Below are 24039 nucleotides of genomic sequence, written 5' to 3'. Positions count from 1 at the left end.
GATTACATAGGTAACATTTAGCCGAAAGCTCTCCTTTCTCCCTCTGTGTTGTGTTCTTGGTCACTTTCCTGGCCAGCAGCCGTGTTACTGGGATCAGGCTTTTAGTGCATGCATGACTCCAGCTGTGCGCTGACACACAGCAGGCAACGCTCCCAATCCAGGACATACTTAAAACTAATTCTATGCAGCACACAATCTCTTCTTCGTGCTTCGAGTAGTGGCGAAAAAAAAAAAAAAAAGTGTGTGGATTTACTACATTCTCTGTAGAACAAGCTTTAGCACCACACACACCGCAGTAACTTGAGTTTTTCTGCTTAGTTCTCAACAAAAATCAAAGTAAAGCCTGTAAGAGATGACTGCTAAACAACAGCCGCAGAACCATTTTCTATGAAATTAAACAACCTCATGGAGAAGTGAAATCAGAACAATTACATAATGGATGGCAGTTCCCCAATTTACCAATTTGTGTCTCACTTACCCCCCCCTCAACACACACACACACACACACACACACACACACACACACAAAGCTCATTGCCGACAGATTCAAGTCCACAGAGAATCCTTTTAATTACAAAAAAGGTGGAGTGTTGATGCTGAAGCCTGAGCTTAGGTATAAAACAGTTCCTCTGGATTAGCTTTGTTTTGGAACTAAATTGCCAGCAGTCTTCGAGTTGTGTGAAACACTTGTGAGTTTTTGACCCCAGCTAATTACTGACATTAGCATCTAAAAGTGAACACAATAGCTACGGAGGGAGAGTTTGGTGCATGGATGTTAGAGCTACACAACCTTAACATGTACTCTGCTGGGTTTCACAGGTTGAGTGGATTCACTGAAGACATACAATGGAAAGTTTGCACTATCTACTACAAGAGAATCCCAGAATATCCACTGTTTTGCCAACAAGACACTTAAGCAGGAAACATCTGTGTGGTCTTCGGCTACATCATCAGCCTCCAAAACACAAATTTATTGCTCTTTTACTAGAGAAAAATCAGAGAGAACGTTGTTTTTCCATCTCAGTACTAAAACAGAGTCATTAAGAGCCACTTATCAACAAAGATATCGTCCATTAGCTGTTATCCATCATTGGCAGTTAGTGGCATCAAACTGCCCGGCCTGTCTGCAAGCTCTGCTCTCATTAATCCTGAGCAGATTTACCACTACTCGCCCAGCACGACTGGTCTGATCAATGAGACCATGTTTCAAAAAAGCGACACTCGATATCCATTTAGCTGCAGCAACATACACATAACACTCCGAAGATGAACACGTGAACACCAGTTACAGACATTTTTTTACCAAGCTCGAGCTATCAATATTTCATTGAAGCAGCTCAGTCATGAGATGGATAGCCCAGGTCCTTACACACCCTTTGTCACACTACATAAACCTCAATGAGCTTTCGCTGTGCGTTCTGAACCTTCAGCAATAACTCGACCTTAGTGACTGCAGGTAAAATCCACCATGAGCTCCAGGCGTGACTAATCCAGACATCCTCTTTCAAATCTGGTTTTATTAAGAAGTCACACAGGCTTTTTTTTTTTTTTTCTATCCCATTAGGTCTTCATATCTTCAGGATACCTAAAGAGTGCACAGATGAGAAAAGTCTAAACTCAAGCGCAGGTTAGTCCCTGCTTCAGTTTGCATAGTTTCCAAACATGTTTTGGCAATTTTGTTCCTCTCAAGAACTATAGAGGCAGTGTCCCTGGCCTGTGGAGCTGTTGCCACAATGAGCCATATCCCCGCCTCTGGCAGATTACATTGCACCACATATAACACACACACTTACTCTTTCTCAAGATACATTAGCACAGACCATATGACATAAGTGGCCTGTAGAAATAAAATTTCTGATGGGTTAGCATACACACCCACACTTACTCAGACAAACAATGGACGAGTTGTTCTGCAGTCCATCAGCCCGGACTAACCGTTGATATGGCTGTCAGTGTGACCGGGCCAGAACAACTCTACTCAAAGAGTCCTAAGACACACAAACACTCAGACACTCAGAGTAGCAGCCTGGGAGCAGATAAGAGTTAGAGATGGATGGCTGTGCATATGCATGCTGCAACTCTGTCTGGGTAAGCTCCAGGCAGGCTGTCGAGCTGTCTGCCTGGAGCAGGCCGTCTTTGACAAAGCACAGAGATGGGCAGCTGGATTTGTTCTTTCTTTCCTCGCCCTCATATGATTCCCCCCCCATCTTTCACAGATACTCAAAAGTTACAAACACTTCTCTATTTGAGGTACAAATTTGCCATATCACAAGATTTTATGTCATAACTTTGTTAAGGGTCATACCAACTAATCGAAAGAAGCGACCCTAGACAAGTCAACAAGCTAGCATTAACTCACTCAATGCTCCTCCATTTTACGGTCATTTTGAAAGGGACAAATTCAAACTTATTGTAGCAACAAACACAATTGTTACGGGTTTGCCATCAACTATCAGCTCATCCGTAATTGGAATGAATTAGATGTTAATAGCGAAATATTTTCAATTGAGTTTTTCCCCAAAGAACGTTTGTGATTCACGGGTTGCCACTACTCTCACCCTTTGGCCAGGACAACAAATACAGCTAAACTCGGACTTGATCTAGCTGCCTCTGAACAGGAAGGCTGGAGCAAATACCAAAGACAAATATAACCCTCTGAGATCAATAATGTTGAACTCAAACAGACCGACAAAATACTTCAAGTATACATGAATTTAACTGATAGGTGCTACAGGAATTTAATGTTTGCCATTTACAAAATTTGCCTTTTTTTTTTTTTTTTTTTTTTTTTTTTTAAACAGCCACAACTAAAGGACAAATTTTCTCCCCGTTTCTCCTCATTTCTGCAGTTAAAGTCCCCAAGATAGACTGTGTATTTGTTTCAACTTGTCATAAAATTGTTCTTTATGGTGACAACACCCTTAACACAGGCGTTCAGAAACTCGTGCAGGTTAAACTGGGCTAACGAAACACTGTGGGCTGAAATACTTACTGTCACCATTCGTGTATTATAGGAAGTGGATACCAAACTCAGATACTGCAACCACTTGAATAAGAACTGCAAACCTTGTGCATAAGCACAGCGAAACAAAAAACAACAACAACAAAAAAAAGCACTTGAGCTTCTGGTTATGCTCTAGTGCTGCTTTAAAGCATTTTGTATTTGTATACCACAAGTGTCCAAAGGAGAAAATTGACAGAAAGGCTGAGGCTTTATAGTGGCACTCAATGCACGTTCATGCTTTCGACTTAATCGGTGCTTAAAACAGACTAAAAAGAATAAACTTCTGCAGAAAAACCCATAATTCAATAATCTGATGAAGAACGTGTAACACGGTGTTGCACAGCTTCCCTGTGAGAATGTAATTATCAGATGAGCTCTTCTTTTTAAAATTTAATTCAATGAGGGTTTGTCATCTTAAAAGTGGGTGAACAGATGATTCTATGAAAAAAAACAAAAAAACAAAAACAAATGAAAACTTCTACAAGGTTCAAGTCTTACAAAGGAAGTAATGTGAGTTGGATATAGAGGTCAGTACACATGTACTGTGTCCAACTGGGCCAGTCAAAGTGTTTTATTAATGGCATTATTGCAAATATCTGAAATAAGTATGATCATGTCTACATGATCTACATCTAGCAAGGCTCTTTCATGAAACTAACAGAAATATCATTTTTCCACATCAATCCCCACCTTCTGATTGATTTATTGAGATACAGAGTGTCCGCCCTTTTAATGGAGGCATTTGGCCTTTTCACACACGACTTTCAAGCCAGGGCTGATGCAGCTTCGTTCCGCATTGGCGTAATGAGGAGAAGGGGCACTATGCAGGGTTGGAAGTGACAGAGGCAGAATAAGCAAGTCAAAGCCGGCATCACTCTATGACACTGGCTCGACGTGCGCAAACACACACCAATGTGGCGCTGAGACCCCTCGATCTGGCATTTCCACTTATAAGCTGCAAGCGAAACGTGAAAAGGGCTATTTGTTTGGCAGCGCCGTCTTCTGCAGAGGACAAATTTTATATATATTGTTCTTTTTTTAATGGTTATGTGAAGTATTGCATTATTAGTAGGATTATAGTAAATGGTGGGGCAAAGATGAATAGAGAGAAATATTTAAGCCCTTACTCACAATTATCTGTATGACAATTCCCTGTCAATTAAAAATGTCATAACCTTGACAGCCCAATGCTGAACAACATTTAAAAAAAAAGCCACACAAACTAATATTCTGGGCCAGAATGAGGAGAAATGTGTACCATCCAACTGTTTCTTCATGAGTCAGCAGAAATTGGACATATCCCATCTTCTCCTATGGGGGTCATAGGCGGATGGGAGAGGAGCATGGCAGTAACCATGGAAACCAAGTAGTATCTCGCTGAAACAGATGCTGTGTGCAAAATACTGACACAAATGATCTGCACATGTTTACAAAGAGGTGCACTGTTGGAGCTTAGATGAACACAACATATAAGGTTACTCAACACACGGCTAAAGGGCCGTGTATACTCTCGCAGCAGTGTGTCGCAGTGAGCTTGTCGCAGACACGACGCAGTTATTTTTGATTTATGCCTTGAAGCGCTGTCTGCGCTATGTTAATCCCACGCCACAACGCAAGAGGGACAATCACGAACAAGCTAGGATTGTGGGTGTTACGTTTACGGAGGTCATTCAACAACAATGGCGACAGGACGAATGCGCACTTTAATTGAGATGCAGCTGATCGATCTAGAAATGGAAGAAATATTGCTACTACTGGAACTGGCAGAGAGGCGAAAGAATCGTCACGGTTAGCACGGTTAGTGTCACCATTAGCCGGTTAGCAAACCGGAAATACGCATAGTGTAGAGCGGATGTAGAGTTGACCAATCAGAGGCCTCCTTTCTCTCCTCCCTGCGGCGATGTCTGCGGCACTGTCTGCGGTGAGTTACAATTTTGGGGAGGTGCACCAGAGTGTCTGCGTAAGGGGCGGGGGCATGTCTGCGTTAACTACGACACACACGCAGACGACCTGGTTTCCGACCATAAATCAGCCTAGCTGCTGCAGTCTTTATTACTTCAATCTATTCAGATATTTGAGGTGACTCTCCAAGCTTTGTGCCAGCCATACAAAGGATCTCACAAACTACCCAGATGACTTGCTGCAGCAGCAAACTGGGCTGGATTTTGCTCGAGTTAACAAAGTTGCATTCGCATGTCCAGGTGCTAAAAAAATAAGCCATCAAATATGCACTCAAAACAACAAAAAGCACACCGTAAGCCTCTTTATCTTTTCAAAACATCCCTAGAAAATGAGTTTTCTCTTCCACGTTCCCACTGTAAGCCACAGTATTTTACTTATCACCGTATTAGTCGATACTGGCTTTTTAGCAAGCAGTTTCATATTGATATTTTCAGTAATGATCAAATTAGTATTATCATGCGATTTGTATTCTCAACTTGGTGAATTGCTCTTTAATTTTCTCTTGACTAGCTTTTCTTTTCTTTTCTTTTTTTTTTTTTGCTGTGTGCAGCTTTGTGCTGATCAGGTGGTGCAGTGTTGTCTTTCAGATCTTTTGCTCTGAGAACAGCTGCCTGCTGCATTCGGATATATAGCCAACATGAGCAAAGAGGGTAAATCCCAAGGTGAGTCCTCAAATGACTCATCTTGAACAATTGCTGCTGTCAGTTCATTTGCTGTTGAGCAGCTAATCAATTCGTGGTGAGACTTCTACAGTTTAAAGAAATACAATTACGTCGAGACCCGTAAAAATGAAATAATGAGCTGAGAGAAGCGATAAGGAACAGAAATTCACATTTACGTTTAACGCTTATCATGTAGTCATTTGGACAAACATGAATATGGATTACAGGATTTGTATTTCTGAATATTTGTAACATTTCACCTTGGTTTCAATGACAGTTAAGGCATAACAGGTTACAGGATCACTTAGGGAAAACGGAAATAGAAAAACTCTTCGACACCATCCTATAAAAAGCGCCACTTGATTTGAAGCAGCAACTTCCTGTACTTTCTTGAAATTCGTGGAAGTTGGGAGGCGATTTCTGCTAAATGGTGACATAATCCGGCCTTTAAAGAAACGGTTATATCTTTTTCTTCTAAAGAACTCACGATGCCATCTTTATTCAGCAACACGGGGACACAGGAAACAAAGCCCGGGAACAGAAATAGACCATTAATTCCTTTTCAGAGACGAACCAACGCAGTAAACAAGAGACTGCCGCTCAGAGTTGAAATAAACCTCTGCTGAATACTGCTCTAAATCCCATTTCCTTATCATTAAGCCAGCAGAAACACTGCGTCCATCCAGCTGAGACACACCGAGTGCGACAGCCTCTGAATCATCTGTAGAAGCTCAATATGCAGGAAAAAAATATATATACCGTGTGAGGTTTACTGTGGTTCACCACTGTCTTTTGCACTCACAATTGCAATGTTTTCACCAAGAGTAATAAAAACTAGGCAGGGGTTACGTTAGGTCACTGAATGAGGAAAAAGCAAAGATCACACGCTTTCCACTCTGTTTGAATATGAGATCCTCGCACCATCAATTAAAACTCACAAGGAAAAATTCACACATATTCGGAACACACCAAAAGGTCTGTGTGCTTGCGTTGGCTTTTAGTTGATTCCAGTCTGTGAAGTAGGGAGCAGAGAGCTGGCAAGACTCCCTGGTGGCACACACTGACCCACTTCTGCGCAACTCTATCCCTAATGTGACCCACTGGAGAGCAAGAGGACCCGCGCACAGGCGCACATACATGCACACGGTGCAATAGCCCGTCTATAAAATCCTAGAAAAATGAGAGCCAGGAGAAAAAAAAAAAAACACTGCTAAATGCTGTCAAATGGTTTGCTTCCCTCTCTTTCTCACACTATTTTCTGTTCTCTCTCACTTTGTCTGAAGATCAACCATTTAAGCCTTTGCTATCTGATCTCGCCAAATTACCCATCAACATCCGGAGGAACTGTCAGGGCTGGCTGGCCGTTTCAAGCAGAGTAGCTGAAATGACGCTACAGGCCTGATAAACGTCCTACGACACAAACAACACACCAAAGCTAATTCTTTCAATTAAAGAGACAGTTTGATTAAAAAAACTAAAAGCTACAATGTCCCTGGTTTAATAACAAATGAAGACCAGATGCAACTTACGCAAGTGTCTTGACATTCACACCTGGAAAAACACGTGCATACTGAGCACTGCAACAGACTGGTCGTCCTTACAATTGAAAAAGAAGATTAAAATAAGACGCTCGTCATATTTCTCTAAAGACGTATTTGTTATGAAAGCCCCATTCAAACTGGACAAAAAAAACACACCGGCATGATTCTGCAGTTGTTGGGAACATTTATCAGCTCAAGGCGTTTTGGCAATTATGCCAACTTTACACCGAAGTAATCACTGTCGGTTCCCTTACGTATGCTGTGGGCAAAGATCCCTTTTTTTTTTTTTTTTTCTTTCTTCCTTTAATCAACAAACCAACAAAAGTTTCCAACATGGAGGCCCAATAACCCAGGGACGACAATAGGCACCAATGATCCGTATTCTGCATGATGGTTTTGTGGTGCAGGGCTGACTCCGGTTAAAAAAAGTCAAAAATCCGTTTTCTCAGAAAATCTTGCTTGTGGAAATTGCGTTACTTCACACCTACAAGATGCAGGGTCATACCATTAACCCACAGTTGAACTCAATAAGCATATTTGTATGACGCAGGGAAAAAACATTTCGTGACCAAAACTGGACTTTTGAAATTCCTATAAAGACGCTAATTTAACTCATTTTTACTGATTCTTTTGTCAGATGGTTAAAATGTCCCAAACCGACTCGTTGACGCTTTAAAGCCTTTCTATACGGTCGCTTTGTTCTAATAAAATCCAGATTTTATTACCACAAGATCACCTGACAAAAATCACCATTCAACCGACTTAAAGACAAGGTTTGTGGGGTGAATTCAGCTGTGCTTGCATGTACGATGACCTCCCACAGAAAAGGTTGGAAGCAACAGTTCACAACAAACCAAAGTTGTGAACTGCGGCATCTCAGGCCCCGGGCTCTCCAGGGCGGTTTCAGACTGCCCAGAATGTGCTCACTTCAAAAGGAGTCAGAAGCAGATCGTTTTAAAACCCACACACCTCTCCCGATTGGCTTTAAGAGCACACTCCGTGTTGGTGTAAGCAGATTTTCCTCTAAATACAGGTCCAGTAGTTAAGTCTTAACTTTTATAATATGTGTATGTAGCCATGTACACAGTTCCTTAGGATAATTAGGCATTTAGAGCTATCATTTGAAACAATTATGAATAGTTGCAAAGCAAGCTGCTTGTCTGGAGAAAAAAAAAAAGAAGGTGTAATACTGAAATATTTCCCAGAGAAAGAAGGAACTGGAATTATGTGGTGTCGCACCGTGAGAGCAGCTTGACACTGAGGAAGGAGGCTCCAAGCAAAACAATAAAGTTTCCTCTGGGGTTAATGACATCTGCCAAACAGATCTTTTTCACTGCAGACATTTGGACTTGTGTCACAACATGATAAGGGTGTATAGTTTAATGAATGAAAGCAGCAACGGTTAAGGCCCTAACTTGTATAACTCAATGATGCAAATGTTTCAAAACATTGTTTAATCCACACAACTACACAGCTACTGTTCAGTGGTCATGTCTCACATAATGACATGGCCTTTACACATTCTGCATCGGTGTCCTGTTTGAATGTACAGAGGTGGGCCGGGGGGGTAGTGAGGTAGCAACTCAGATGAAAAGGGGGTGTACATAAGGGGAAGGCAGTTCTAACCAACAATGCTGCTGTTACTCAGCTGCTCCCTCACACATGAATGAAAGGCTGAGGAGCAGCGGGTTAACAAGGACTTCTTTTTTCACACCTCCAATGGATTTGTTAAAAGGGCACAATGTCCTCATGCTACAGTACATCACCGACAGACTTCAAATGATGGCGCAGTGAATGAAATAAAAAAAATAAAAAGTTTGGGACCTCTTCGATTGGTCAATTAGTCCGTTGTAAAACCAAATTGTGATTCAGGCGGTGATTCAGCAGAAAGCACACAGTCCAAAGGCTGAACCAACACAAGACATTAGCATTTTAATGTAAAGCTGTTTTCACACTGAGATCCGCTACCATCGCGGCTCCAAATTGCCACTTCATCCCGCGCCGAGCAATGTGAAAGCTTGGCGTATTAGTTGATCCGTGCCGCCTGAAGCCGAGTTTGCGTCACACGAAACACATAAAATGCTGGGCGTGTACAATGACGTAGGCACCTTCCCGCAGAGGTCCATAATTCGGCTCGGCAAAAAGACTAGGGTCCGACGCGGATCGAATGGCGAATCGAGTTGACACCCCAGCCCAGATCATCAGTGTGAAAGGAACAGCGGACACACTAAATTTGCGAATTAAACGCGGGTTCTTCCTCAGTGTGAAAGGGGCTTAAATCAGTTTGATAGCCGGTGGAGTAAATAACGCAAATTAATTCTGGCTTGGCCGGGGTGGTTTTGCATTATTTTTTAAGTTATGTTGTTTTTTCAAACGAGATATAAAAGAGACAATATCGTTTATAGAGACATTATCTGACACTATCTGCTTCCTCTGTTAAGTCACGCCACTATGTGCATTTCATCTCATTCAAGGCACAACCCCCAGCAAGCCTTTCCCTCTGTATTTGTCAGCAACAAGCTGGGCTGCACTTGCTTACAGCATCTCCTAATTGTTAACAAATACTTATTTTCTGATAAAACAGCCAGCATTCAATGCGTTTGACAAACTAGGGCTGAATTCCGCTGAAGTGTCACCAGCCACATGAGCCCAACCGCCCTTTTCGACCCTCGTCACTCTCCTCAGCCCGAAGCTCTTCGAGCGAACCAAAATCATCAGTTATCTTGCATGGAAGTACAACCAGCAACAACAGACTTTGTCAAATGGGATTTTAGTCGTGTAAAATCTCTCACTGGTGGTTAATTGTTGTACTGTCTGATAAGAGAAAGAAAAGTTGTCAAAATGACCCTTTATTGTGAATAAGTATATCAGAGCAGAGCCGGCTGGAGAGAAGCAAACATTAAATCAGGTTCAAACCTAGCAAAGAAAACCAATAGACATACCGGTATATCAAACCTTTTACCACTTTATCTAACTACAATTAAGCATTAACCCTAATTCTAATAAAAAAAAAAAGAAAAGAAGGTCCAAATAGCTAGATGGGTTAAGCAACTTTACAGAGCAGACAGCTATTTAACACATCATTACATCTGCGAGTTACCAAAGCTACTTCTCAAACTACAGTTACACACATGCCATCAGCTAAACACACGCTTAAGTTCACTGCATTTTCACAACAAAGCGTATTTTGAATTTCCCCCACTGGGGGATGAATAAAGTATTTTTCTATTCTATTCTGTTCTCTTTCCTGTAGATAGAGCGATGAAGCAATTCTTCTTTTCTCCAACAGGGCATCACATAACTCATCCCCTGGGCTGGGTTTGCATTCATGCTCCGTGTCTTGCACCTCGCATAATTTTTTAGAACTTCTGTTTGGCTGCAGCTCTGTGAACCACCGACTCTGGATAATATTTTCATAGACAATGCACATGCAATAAAAGTAATAGCGTGCAGCCAGTCCTTCTCTTCTCTTTTCCTTTTCAAATGAAGGTTTAAGTGTGCGGCAGAGTCTGCCCGCTGTCGTGTCATGATCCCTATCGGTTATCGGCCAGCTCTTGGCCCGGCCTTTGTGTCTGCGCACGCCTGGCAGGGGCTGCGCAGCCATCAGCCACCATCATAGCCGAGGAGCACCAAGCCTCACACTTTCTAACCCTGCTCAGCGGCACAGGTTGGCCTACAAAACCGATGAAATTAATGACCTCGGATTACCCACCGAAAAGAAACCCGTACCAGAATGAGCTATTCTGATGGTGAAACGAGAGCCAGCTCGGTCGATCAAGCTAAATGATTTACTGAAAACCTTCTTTCACATTAGCAAACTTCCTCGCAAGCCTTTATAAGATCTTCGGCAAATTACTAAGACAAAAAGAGAATACAACTTCCAACAGTTATTTGGTTTGATTTGCATCTACGGAGTAAAAACCTCATACGAAGTCATGTTACTGCAAGCATCAAGTCCCAGAGTGAGCACTGACCTGATGTTTCACTGTCTCTTTGTGTGAGCAGTGGCAACGCAACAAAGCAGGGTGACCTAACTTTTGGGGGATGCACAGATTCGTATGAGTTCCTCTTGGATGTGTCTGTTTATGTGCATGCGTGTGTTTGCATGTGGGTCTGATCCGGCCATAGTCTGCAAAGAGGAACAATGGCATTCCTGTGCTCTGAGCTCCAGGTGGCTGTGGAAACCCAATCCCAAACCAAGGCTCGCTGGCACACAGAGTGCCGGGAACGCCGAATGCTGCTGCCTCCCTCCGGAGACTCGGGTCAGAAAAGAACTATTGTTCCAGAACTACTCGGAGCAATAAATGCACCACAGCCACGCTCGATGACAAACGCCAATACAAACACAAACAGACTGGATGTCAAATATTTTGACCTTTTTCTCCTTTACTGTCAATATTATTCACTAAATTAGAAAATCAAAGAAGAGTAGAAACACATAGACTTCAGAAGTTAGAAATTTCTGTGAAAATAAAAGTAACTAGAGTCAAAAGCATGTTCATTAGAGCAATTATAACCACCTGCACTACTGTTACATAGTGGAAACACACCCAACCTCTTACTCACACATACTCTTTATGAGTTGTCACGTGCTTAACTAAACGAGCACTTTTAATTCTAAACACGCGAGACCCTCATTGGTGCCATTTCTGCCATCTGAAGAGGCATAACTTGATTTTTCTTGCAAATCTAAATTAATTTCCGTGAGTTGAACATAAACGCTCCCACATCACAAAATCTCCAAATTATTAATTTCAAATGTGGACACAAATACGCACCCGCACATCTGCTGTGGCCAGAAAACGGAGTCAACACACACACACACAGGGCAGGAAACACATCTACCGACTCAACAGCCTTGAAATGAGGAACATGATTCATTTCCTTTCAGTGCTGGACAGTCATGCTTTAAAACAGGGCTGCGTTCAGACATACAGCTCTGACGCAAGACAAACAGCGAACATGAGACGCCCATGTCAGGGCAAATGCACACGTCCAAAACCAGAAACTCATGCAGTATGTGCCGCATAGATTCCTCAGTAACGACAATTACTTTTCACATAACTCATCCCCTCCTTGAAGTCAGCTCCTCTTTAAGGTAATTTAGCTGTGCTACAAAGACACTTCTGTTCAAAAATGACCAAAGCCCCCAGTCCATGTCCAGCAATGCTACAGGTAGAATAGAAGATACCACGAGCTCCAACTGAGGCACAACTACTGCATTCATACAGGAAACGCCACACACACAGAAGATAAAGAATACTTTTTTCCATCCTCCTATCCTCCCCAGGAACGGCACAGATTAATTCCATTGGTTTCATGTCAATCATACATCCTCATCCTCTGCAAATGTGACTTTAGCTGGATTGATAGTGAATCTATTTCCTTATCTCTGAAGATAATTACAGTATTGTTAATGCACGCTCTTTAAAGCGGATCATTCTCTCCTCTTTCACTCACTCAAGGAGTCTCTGTCTCTCTCACTCACACACACATCAGGCCCAAAATGTTTCAGCCAAACGTTATAAGATGTCCCCATCAGATTCAATTACTAAAAATGTAATTAAAATCTGTTTGTGGTTTAAAACCAGCAGCCCAGCAAGGAGAAACGGGGTCATTCTGGTCATTAGTTTTTTTTTTTTGCCTCCATTTGTGTCAAGCTGAGCTGAATCATCTGACCTCTAACAGACACGGGAGAGAGAGCAGGCACCAACACTCCGGTTAACGGTTCATCTTTCCAGGTTGTGATGCGACACCGAAGCTCCCAAATGATCAGAGGAAAAAGGAGCAAACGAAGCCAGAAAGAGTACATGACCACGCCACTGCAAGCATTATGGTCAACTTTAAACATGGACCGCTTTTCTTTTTTCTTCCTCCCTACATGTCAGATAACAGCCACTTATTTGAATAAACTGTTAGAGACAGTCCCCGCACTCAAAGGTAGCCAGTGTGAGATTACATTATCAGCAGCTCCCCATTCGCAGCAAATCAGCAGTCAAGGTTGAGCGCTGACGTTACATGACTAAAAAAAAGTATCTAGGAGCATATTTGTCGATAAAGGGTCCCTTTTCATTCACGTACTGTTGTGGAGAAGCGCACGTCGGCACATTAGCTGAGTGGTAAAGTGACAATCATTGTGTTAAACGCTGGGTCGCATCACATCCCAGTTGCTTGGCTGCTTCTGTCAACAAGAACCCCTTCTGCCATAGCGCCGATATACTGCTGCTAGGTACCGTTAGTGGCTCACTGTCCAGAGGCAAACCAGTGGTTGACTTTGGTACTGGGAGAACAATAACAGGAGGAGATTTTCACATATATAGCTCGCTTACCTGGAGTGAGGGGTCACCTCAATCTGCCACTGTGGCGCAGAGGACCGCAGGCTAGCTACGAGGCAGAAAACTGACGCTGATACGGCACAAAGTATCACAGCTAAGTTAGCGGGCTAGCTAGCTTAGCGAGCTAACGATGGGGGGGAAGAGTGGCTCCCTCTGTGCCGTCGAGATACACCAGTTACCTAAAAAAAATACAAAAGTCGGGGTGATTCTCGCGTTCAACGCGGCCACCAGAGCCCAGTCCAATGTCAGCAAGCGTAAACGGGAGATACATCCATATGAGATGAGCATTAATGTGACAGACGGTTCAGTCGGCAGTAACGCTTTGCGGTGAGAGGTGTCGCTCCGGGCGGACGTGCTGCCTCCGCCGCTGTCTGTCTGACTGAGAAAAGGGAGCCTGGCTGCTGATGTGCAGCGAAAACACAGGCAGCATCTCTGCTCATCCCTCCCTCGACTACCTCAACCCGGAAGAAATTCTCGAACTGATCCCATCCTCCGTTATATAGTGGAAAAATAACTGATCCCAAGCGTCGAGTTGGCGTTACACACAACACATATGCGTTTGTGCACGAGTTGATTCATTCAGATATACTTTACAAAGCCTCCACAAATCAGGGGTGGCTCAGATGGATCTTTAATTCAAGAGTAAAAAGCTGTATAAGTAACATAAATGTGGTAGCTATATGTATGTATATTTATATATATTCTAATGGCCTAATCAGACTTGATATGATAAAAACAAAAAAGGTTCTGAAGATCATGTTGCCAACATGCTCCCTTTAAGTGATGTATTATTTGCAAATTACCAAAATCAGATTGGCGTTCACAAATAAGCAGCATGTTATCGTTGTAGGTACTTAAGATTAAGTTTGTTTGCATGAAGTGTTACTTACACACACTTGATAAACTTGAGTGGTATTGTGATGAGTGAAGAGGAAGGAAGACCAAACAGACAATCCGAGGCACTAATCAGTTTTCAGCTGTTGCACATTTTGTCTAATCTTAGATGGTCTGGTGAGATATTTGAACATTTGAATATTTTTTTTAGAAGTTTAGAGGGAAAAAAAACCCATTTTTTTTAGAGCTGTTAACTCATCGACAAAATTAGTCATGACAAATTAAAAGAAGCACTGTAATCAAGCACTCACTTAATAAAAATGAACTCTAAACACATATCTATCAAATATGTACAATTCTAATCTTTAAAGGCATGGTTGGTAATCCTGTTCAGAAACACATTTTGTAATACTGGGTGAAATGGTCCGTCTGTCCTGAGAGAAATCTATACAAGATGTATTTAGAAAAAGGGACGAAAATAATCAGACCTCTGTGGCAGCTGCAGGACTGAGAAAAAGCTGACCAATCCGAGATCAGCGGGAGCGCCTACAAAAACCAATCAGATGCCTCTGCTTTCTGCCTACGCCCCCCTCTGTCGGCTCCCTGCTCCGTGTGCGCATGCGGTTCTACCGGTTTTGGATGAAGCACTGACGGAATGGGGAGGGGGGGGTGGAGCTTAGAGGAGGGGACACTTTCGAATCTTGCTAGCTCTCTTGCTAGCTCTCTAGGATTACCTACCATAGCTTTAATGTCACAAGAAACCAAAGCTTGTAGAGACGGTGAAGTATAATGTTTTTCTCTCAAATGCATAAAACTGGACATTTCAAGTAAACACGCTAAAATGAGCATAAATACCTCAAAACTTTAGATAAACTTCCCTAAATACACTTTCCATTTCTTCATATGATTGAGCCAGTTGGACCAAGGTCCAAGTAAAAATAAACATCCACTTCAGCCACCTTTTCACAAGAGTAAAAGAAGTAGAAACCAGCAATAAGTGAGAAGTTAATAAGTGTCGTAGTTGTGGAAGAGTTGGTTAGGTTTAGGCACGATTAATTCTGATCGGTTATTGTGAGAATCTTTTATGATATCAATAGCAAAGACAAACCAAATCACTGTTTATCCTTTGATGAATTGGCAAATCTTATACCCATGTCTTTGGCACTGCTACGCCATGCGCAGTAAACATTTATCAATAAGCAATACACAAGATTTTATCGTATGACTCATATCAACACTTGGTTTCTTAAGTAAGATGAAGAATATATACGCCAAAATGATATAATATGAAAATACAAGCTAAGATCTTCCACAATTTTTCTTTTGTTAGGTGGAAAAATCTTTTAAAAAGACTTGGAATTGGCTAAACTTGCCTTATTACTTTCTTGTTGCTTTTATAAAAGAATAGCATACAAAACCCGTGTGAAATACAAGTTTTATTTTTCTTTCAATAACCAATGCAAACCCAATGTATGCAAACAGCTTTCCCATCAATCAAACCCAACGGCGGCTGCTCTACGTTCCTAAAATCTGAATGAAGTAACTTATAGACTAAAACACTGATTTAATTTCTCAGTATATGTTTTTGTGTCGGAAGCCACACAGCACAGCTGAAGCTAGTGGAAAGCCCTACAAGGACCATAACTTTTATGAGCCACTACTTGCAAACAAACCATAACTCCAATCAGAACTCAGACTCAGCTAAAGGCTTGACATTTATGGCGGCACTCTGAGGATAAAAACTGGACTGAAAAAGAAGTAATAGCAGAGAGAAGTGAATTGGCTCATCTTTTCAACCACAAAGAAAAGTAGAGTTGTTTATGGCGAATGGTAAAAGCTCGGTTACAAGAAAAGCTATAAATAAGATGTCAGCAGTATTGCTTATTACTACCTGCTCCATCATGGGAGTGCTTACACGTCGTGACTGCAGGCGTGACCTCTTATTATTGCGATTTATTGCCAGGATAAGAGACCCACCTGGGAATGCTCAGTGCCAGGCAGGAGCTAGCTACCTCACTCAGTGAGCTGGTTTGTTTTTTTGCTGGGACCAGTTTACTGACTCGTTCACCTGGATGGTAAATTCCGCTCCTGATTGGCGATGCAGTCCCAGGTGCAATCAGTGGTGGCCAACAATTCGTGTGCAAGAGATGGTGCCAGTCGACTTTGTTGAACAGGCATTATGGAGTGTGTTAGCATCACTTTGTTGGACTTAATGAAGTCACTGAGAGGCTACATCTCATTTTTATGACTCAAAGCTGCAGAAAACTCGAAAAGCATGCGAATAACAATGTAATGTAGTTGCACTTCTAGGTCTAAGTCAAGCAGAGTGCATTAAGAAACTGTGGTATGCGCAGCTTATTTCCATCGCAGTACTTTTGTTAGACAAATACATTGAGCACTTGCTTGCAAATACAGAGCAGCCCTTCTGAAAAGTTTCTGCTCACATGTAAATATCCACGTAGTCACAACACGTACTCATGCATAGTCAAATTAACGCTAAGATAAAAAGCAAATCTACTCGACCACGCGAGATTCAGGCAGGATAGACGCACATGCCTGTTCATAAAAAGATCTATCTATTCCCATTACAACCATCGACACAGATTCGGCACCAGTCAATGACCTGCTGACCAGGCTCAATAACATCTGCTCCAGGCTGAGCCCACTCCTGCCACCCATAGAAAACTCCACCAACTGGCTTACATAATGTGCTCTGAAAAGCCCCTGGCAGAATGTATGCATATATGTGGTTTTCAAATGAACTGCACGGAAACAACATGGCTTTTCTGATGCAACGGGGAGAGATTAAAGCTGATCACAGTGGGTGGAAGACAAAGCAAAACAACAATCTTTCACCTTGATGTTGCCAGCTTCAGCATCCTCTCCGTTTAATATGGCAAGTAAAGTAGTTTGTAACAAGCAGGCTGAGAAAGTTCAGTGCCCACTCTGTGACAGCTTATAGTCATAACTGTACCTATGAAAGATTCATGTATGTCTCAAATTGAGCTTGAGTAGAGTCTCTGAATATGCTTTATTCATATGATTAGCAGCAGCAGCGTGCCGATGCTGAAAAATGGATGAGACATTGAGAAAGACCTTCCTCTGTTACAGCCTTTCTCCTGTGAGAGCCGTCCTGTAGGTGGTGCGAGGACAGGGACAGCAGAGCAGCAATAATGTGTCTCTGTGTTAGTCTCAGATACTCCTTCACATATATAGTGGCATCCAAGAATTCACGATGTTCTCCTCACCGTCTCAGAATACACCGTGTTGAATTTGCATTGGGTCGATCGATGCGGCGTGGGGGCGCTCAACGCTGACAAGTTCTTCCCAAGTGGGCCAGCGCAGACAGATGGATTAGCTAGAGGCACTCTCCCTCAGAGATGTCTGTGTGGAACACTGTGACTGAATGAGAATAGAGGAACAGTGTATCTCCCAAGGCATAGCATCTTACTCTAATATACCCTAAGATAATCAGAGGGCACGCCTGCAGACTTTTGACGACAGGTAACCCGGCTTTAACGTCGTCTGAACATCCAGAAAATGGATTATGTTTTTGTTATTTTCATGCTTTTACAGGTCAAGTCAAACCAGGTGTTTAAGGGCTCACACATGAGTGACTGGTCAAGCTCAGATGTAGTAAGATATAATGAGATACTGCGACAAGATAAGGGTTTTGGCAACTCCTGCATTCTTTTTTTTTCGTTAAATACTGTGACAGGGGTAAGAGGCAGATACTGCTGAATAAACAAAGATAGCAGTTCCCACCCCACATTTATATAGATATATATATATATAGACTTTTCAGAAGCTTGAAATATTGCTTCAGTGTCAGGGTGGTACTCTGATATTAAAAGAGGTAATATGAAGAAAGATGACATGTAAATCAGTATCTCCTAGCTTTGAAAAGACAGCATTGGTTTACAACTTAGTTTAACAGGTCAACAGAAACATAATGTGACAGAAATAGTTCTAAACTTAACTTTTTCCTAAATTATTGAGCAAATTTAGGGATTCAACAGGGCCACTTAAAAATGTTGAGTACTTCTCATTTGACATTTTCTTTGGTATGGTGATGATATGGTCCTCAGGCCCCGGTCATCATGAATATACAGAAATATAGAAAACCAAGAATAAGTCAAAAACTGGGAAAAGTTACAGATGACTCAGCTGACAGATGGCAATTTTCTGCTGGTATCTGTGAATTTCCATTGCCACGGATGGTTTAATTTGACCTCTAAAGCAGGCTCCATAACGCTTTAAGAAGGTAGAGGAAAAAAGGTCGACATGTTGGACGAATATGCTGGCATAGATTGTCAAACAATCAAAGAAGAAAGAAGAAAAAGATGTACAAATGTTCTGTTTTAAAAAGTGAATTATTCAAAAGGTCTTACTGTCATGTTATATTCTGGAGCTGTCAGGTTTAAAAGTGAGTTAGTCCTTGATTTTGTTTTAGTTTTTTTAAAACAAAGCAAGTTTTAGCAATGGATGAATAAACTTTAGAAATAATTTTCACAAATCTAAACTGAACAAGATGACATGGCTATGAAAAATGAATAAAAAAGTCTTATAGTATAATATAGTATTTGTGCATTTGGTTTAGATATCGCAACTTCAGCTTATTTGTTTTGTGTGACCACAACAGACAGGGTGAGATACAGTCCAGATTGTAGCCTTTCACCCTTTTGAAATAGAGCTAACTAAATATCCTCACAGAAATCTTTACAGGGAACAAACATTACACCTGCAGAACAGCATCCTCTTTAATCCTACATTAACGCCTTTTTTTTTTTTTTTACACATTAGTGATTTAAGATGAAAGAAAATATTGGTGTGTAAAATCCCAAAACTTTAACTGAAGAAGGGGTGCAAACAGAGAAAGAACAAGGCAACAAAAACAAGCTCCTCAAACATTTCTTTCAAGATGATGCATCTGTAGATGAATTAAACCAAAGTACCTTCCAAAGTATCTTCAGGGTGACTTTTTATCCAGCAACTCTGCAGTTTGATGCCAGTTTTCAGTGTGTAAAACCTGCCGTAAACACAAGGTGGCAGCATGATTCCACAAGCACAAGTTTTTCCATAATTTCTGAGCTTATTGCCATTGGTTTCAACAGCACCATCTTTAATTATGAAACAATCAGACTGCATTTTGTTTGTTGGTACCTTACAGTTATTTTATTTTCACTTAACCCCCTATTATCGAGCCCCCCCCCCCCCCCCGATGACAACTGAATGAACAGATCTAGTGTCTGAGCAAAGAAGTCCTGGAATTGCATCTGTTTGCTTCTACATTTTTGCCAACTGTTTCCAATCCTCCATTGGAATCAACTTGAGTTTATAAGACTGGCCATGCTCCACTTTATATGGGTGCACATCAACATTCCTCCCGTTAATCATGTAACAACTCCAACAGATGATGTGAGATTTAGCAACAAACAGCTCAAACATCAAATGGAGAGTAAAAAAAACAACAACTCACAAATCAAGTTAGTTTTTTCTCCCCCGTATTATTCTGTGAGCGCTCTTATTCATGATATGATGGCATTGAATAAAAATGTGCCATTTTTTTCAGTATTTCATTTAAGGGAAGTAAATCCAGCAGTTTACACAACAAACCATTGGACTCATGAATGAAATGTTTTTAATACCCTCTCAGGATAATATCAGTGGTGATAAAAAACAAAGAATTACCTTTGAAAAAATGAGTTGTCACACTTTTGAAAGCACAGGTGTTGCAAATAAATTCCTGCTTGTGTGTCTTTTTTGCAGAATTAAGCAGGTCTCTTTGTTTTAAAGTGGAAGCACACATTATTGGAAAGAATGAGGGTGACTGAGAAACAATATGAAATTTCTGAAATTATTTGGCACCTCAGTTAGGGCTGCACTAAAAACGGACTTCTGTTGTGGAAATGGGGTCAGGGATGCCTCTGAAAACTGCGTTAGTGAGAACAGTTTGTCACAAATTCAAGCCAAAAATATTGCCTCCTATGAGTGGCAACTCATAGGAGTTAACTGACGATAGACTGAGGTGAAGTGTAAAGTTGTTATAAAAAAAAAAAACCACTGAAAAACAACTCCTCAACCTTTTACCTAGACACAAGCTAAAAATTAGAAACAGAATACTTTTTTAGTTTTACTATATGCTCATAAACTGGAATATATATTTTTAAAACTATAAATCATTTATTATTTTATTACGTAGATTTTCACCGGAAGTTAATCTATTCCACATCCGGATTGGAAGCTAATTATATTCAGGTTGATGTCGAGCTAAGTGCTAAGTGTCGAGGAGGAAAGCTGAAGATACACAGTTTACTACAGCTATTTTTTTTCAGCGGTATCTATTCAGATGGCATCTCAGATCCCCATAACTGTGAAGACGCAGCAGCCAGCCGCCATTGCTGCCGCTTTTCGGGGGAAGAAACGTCCCGGTAGTCCGGCGGTCTCAGGAGGCGCTCAGCAGACCACCGGAAGCAGCAGCAAGAAGAAGAAAGGACCGCTGGCAGCGACACCAACAACACAAGCACTGGTAAATTCAGACTTGAAGTTGTTTTAACTACGGTATTTCCTTGTGTACACAAATATAGTATACACAAGGGGCAGATATTTGTATTTGTGTGAGTCAAAATATCAACGTCACCTGCCGCTTATGACAAAGAAAGCTCCCTGACTTCGTTGTTTTGACCGATGCAGGCACAAACCCTTTAAGTCCCCAAGAGTGTTTGGTTTTTATTAGGAACGAACACTTTAACAACCGATATTAAATCCTGCAAGGTGCGAGGCTTGGCCTCCATGGACAGGATTTCTATTCGCCAAAACTTCACACAAACGCTTAATCAGATAGAGCTCCGGGAAATCAGGAGGACACGTCTGCACGTCTCAAAGTAATTCCTGAACCATCAAAAATACTCTGCCGTCAGCAAATAGCGTTGTTATTGTAACGTGAGGGTTCGATATGTGGTGGTTGGATCACTCTTGAGGAGAGGAAACAGCAGGATGGAGACAGATAACTTTCTCAAGCAGCCCTTTAATCTGGGTCCACACTTCACAACAACAACACTTCCTGCTTCACAGTTTTCATGTGACTGAACTAACCAATCAGAAACTAGGACCTAACCTGAGGTAAAAAGGAAAGAATCAGAAAAGCAGATTCCACAGACTATCTTAACTGATTTAAAGACGCAATTGTAAATATTTAAACATGTAAATATATTAATAATAACTGTGTAACATGAATATGTAAATAGTTAACTATAAAACGTATAACCTTATAACTGCATTTTAGTACATTAATTCAAATATAAATTATATTAACTTCTGAACCTTACCGTATGAAGGGGTGTGTGATCTACAGCAATGTTGAATTGGGTGGTACATGTCTAAGTCACATTCACGTGAACGTAAGGACCCTTGATTTCCCTGAAGAACATTGCCCAGGGCACCACAGTGCCTACACACTTTACACTAGAACCTGATTCAGAACGGGCCACTACCTTCTATTGTTCTGTCTCGTAGCTCTAATGCCCATGTACATAACTGAAAACCAAATGTGTGTTTCTTCAGATAACAGCAGTCGAGACGGTGGCTGAGTGTAAGGCAGCGGGACCTGTAGACAGCGGTCCGACCTGCACAGAGTCCACTGCAAAGCCTCCACCTTTCAAAGACCACACGTTTATGGTGAGCGCCTGCTCCCACCTGGATTTACATTCATCTGCTGTTGTTGCTCCTCGATCATTTCCCTTCCTGTTTTGTTTCTCACCTCACCTTGGCAGCACTCTGGGATTGGTGGAGCAGCAGCCGGCAAAAAGAACAGGACCTGGAAGAATCTCAAACAGATTCTGGCTTTGGAGCGGACTTTGCCCTGGAAGCTCGACGATCCCAACTGTGAGCTTTCGGAGCTTCTTTTGACACGCCACGCATACTTTTGATAGCTCTAAATATTAAAGCAACGTTATGGTTCCAAAATCCTACAACATTTGGGTAAAAATAATGTTGACAGTTTAAAGTCCATTTTAAATCAAAAGTAGGCTCACGTAGTGTAATTTATTTAAGCAAAAAGGCATTAAAAGTACCGTAAATATTTCTTTTTGCTGTTCTGTGCAGTGTACTGCATGTCAAAACTGTGTGATATTATCACTAAAGATATAAGACGATGTCAAATAAATGCCCATAATGTCACCGTTCCAATTTGAATTTATGACCTTTCTCTGTTTGTAGACTACGGCATTGACGCTCCTCCCTCCCTGAGGCCCGCCAAGAAATACTCGGACATCTCTGGACTCCCTGTGAGTGATCGGTTGAACAGAGACGGCGCTACTTTAGGCACGTGTTGTGCACAGAATGCGCTGATGAATGCTGTCTTTTTGTGTCTCCCCAGGCAAACTACACAGACCCTCAGACGAAGCTCCGCTTCACATCGTCTGACGAGTTCTCCTACATCCGTCTCCTCCCCACTGATGTCGTCACGGGCTACCTGACCCTCCGAAAGGCAACATGCATCGTACCGTGACATTTGAGCAAAGCATGAAACCCGAAACCTGGGTTCAAACCAGATTTAAACACGCATCAGTGGAGGATGCGGCTGGCCCGGCCATGAGAGAGTGCAGACCGCTCACGGAGAGTCAGCCCAGCTTTGAGCACCGCTAAAAGAGCAACAGCTGGAGCTCAAAGGCTTACAGATGAACATTTGCACTGCTTTTATAAAGAAGGTGATAATTGATACTGAGTGACAAATAAGATCGGAATAGTTGGTTTGTCTGTATGTTAGAGATGTTTCTATCAAACAGTTTTGTCACTATCTAGATGGTAAAATGCCATCTCAGCTATTTCTCAGGATTTCATACGGTTGACTTTAACTTATCTGAAAAAACAGAATTCCTTGAATGCTAGATAACATTTTCCAGACAAGTATTCATTCTTCCGCTGACAAGTTATGGTACTTGGCATGGATTTACCCCTGCTCAGTCAAGTCCTTGGGAGGTATTTATTTTTACTGGACAGCACGCTGTATACCATCTTTTGTAAAGTGTCTCTATTTCCAGGTTGTGGAGGAGAATTCAATTATTTTTTCCCAAGCTGTTGGAATGAATTCTTCATTAAATCTTGTTTTTTGTCTGTTAACACGAGCTTGACTTTGTTATTAAAGTTTGATTTCAGAGTGTCTCTTTTCGTTTCTTTTTTTTCTTGGTGAAGGTACACATTTGATGAAAATGGAGACAGACAAAAATAAATCTTTTCTGACTCAGTTTTACTTATCACCGCGATCACATTTGTTGGACATCCTGCAGTTATCCTGCAGCCAAACCCAAAATCTCCACACCTGCATTTTTCTGAGATCTCTTCAGCTGGTTGAATTTGTAATTTTATATTTTTCTGTCTCTAGCCAGAGCTAATTTGACGTGTTCATTAAATGCTACAATCGTGCTGCATGTTTTAATTCCACAGCTTCGTTTAGTTTGTGAACTGCCCTCTGACCTGTAGAGTTGAAGGTGTCTCATTAATCACACTTTGCAGGGAGAGACATACATTTTCATTGCATTTTTCGTGCTTAGTTAATAAATGAGGTCCAATGCAATGTATTTATCATGAAAATAATTCCTGCTATCCAAATGCAAATATCAAGATTGTAAACACTAAAGTAACAAAGAACATAAGAAAAAGGCCGGAGTAAAAATGTTACATTTTCAGTTCACTGGGTTGAG

General features: G+C 41.5%; 2 protein-coding genes across 3 annotated transcripts in view; one reads left to right on the top strand and one right to left on the bottom strand.

Annotated features, from left to right (window-relative positions):
• The window catches only part of galnt1 (UDP-N-acetyl-alpha-D-galactosamine:polypeptide N-acetylgalactosaminyltransferase 1), a 44506-nt gene extending 30561 nt beyond the window's left edge, over nt 1-13945 (bottom strand). For both annotated transcript variants that reach the window (XM_075465424.1, XM_075465423.1), the window contains exon 1: nt 13499-13945. The gene's annotated coding sequence lies outside the window, so the exon portion shown is untranslated. The remainder of the gene's footprint in view (nt 1-13498) is intronic.
• A 6631-nt stretch (nt 13946-20576) lies between these two features.
• Nucleotides 20577-23498, top strand: ino80c (INO80 complex subunit C). The gene is made up of 5 exons (XM_075466666.1): nt 20577-20867; nt 21902-22015; nt 22111-22222; nt 22556-22623; nt 22716-23498. Exons 1-5 carry the CDS (start codon nt 20688-20690, stop codon nt 22845-22847), a joined length of 606 nt encoding a protein of 201 aa, XP_075322781.1. The 5' UTR covers nt 20577-20687; the 3' UTR covers nt 22848-23498.
• The last annotated feature ends 541 nt before the right edge of the window (nt 23499-24039 follow it).

This window comes from Odontesthes bonariensis, chromosome 5, assembly GCF_027942865.1.
Source record: "Odontesthes bonariensis isolate fOdoBon6 chromosome 5, fOdoBon6.hap1, whole genome shotgun sequence".
Taxonomy (NCBI): Eukaryota; Metazoa; Chordata; class Actinopteri; order Atheriniformes; family Atherinopsidae; genus Odontesthes; species Odontesthes bonariensis.
The sequence above is the reverse complement of the archived record's forward strand: the minus strand, read 5'-3'. Positions and strand labels throughout refer to the sequence as shown.

Bases quoted from the DNA above. Each gene is read 5' to 3' on its own strand.
- ino80c (XM_075466666.1), top strand. From the start codon at position 20,688: ATGGCATCTCAGATCCCCATAACTGTGAAGACGCAGCAGCCAGCCGCC. The intron at 22,016-22,110 runs GTGAGCGCCTGC...TCACCTTGGCAG, and splicing joins TCAAAGACCACACGTTTATG to CACTCTGGGATTGGTGGAGC. The intron at 22,624-22,715 runs GTGAGTGATCGG...GTGTCTCCCCAG, and splicing joins CGGACATCTCTGGACTCCCT to GCAAACTACACAGACCCTCA.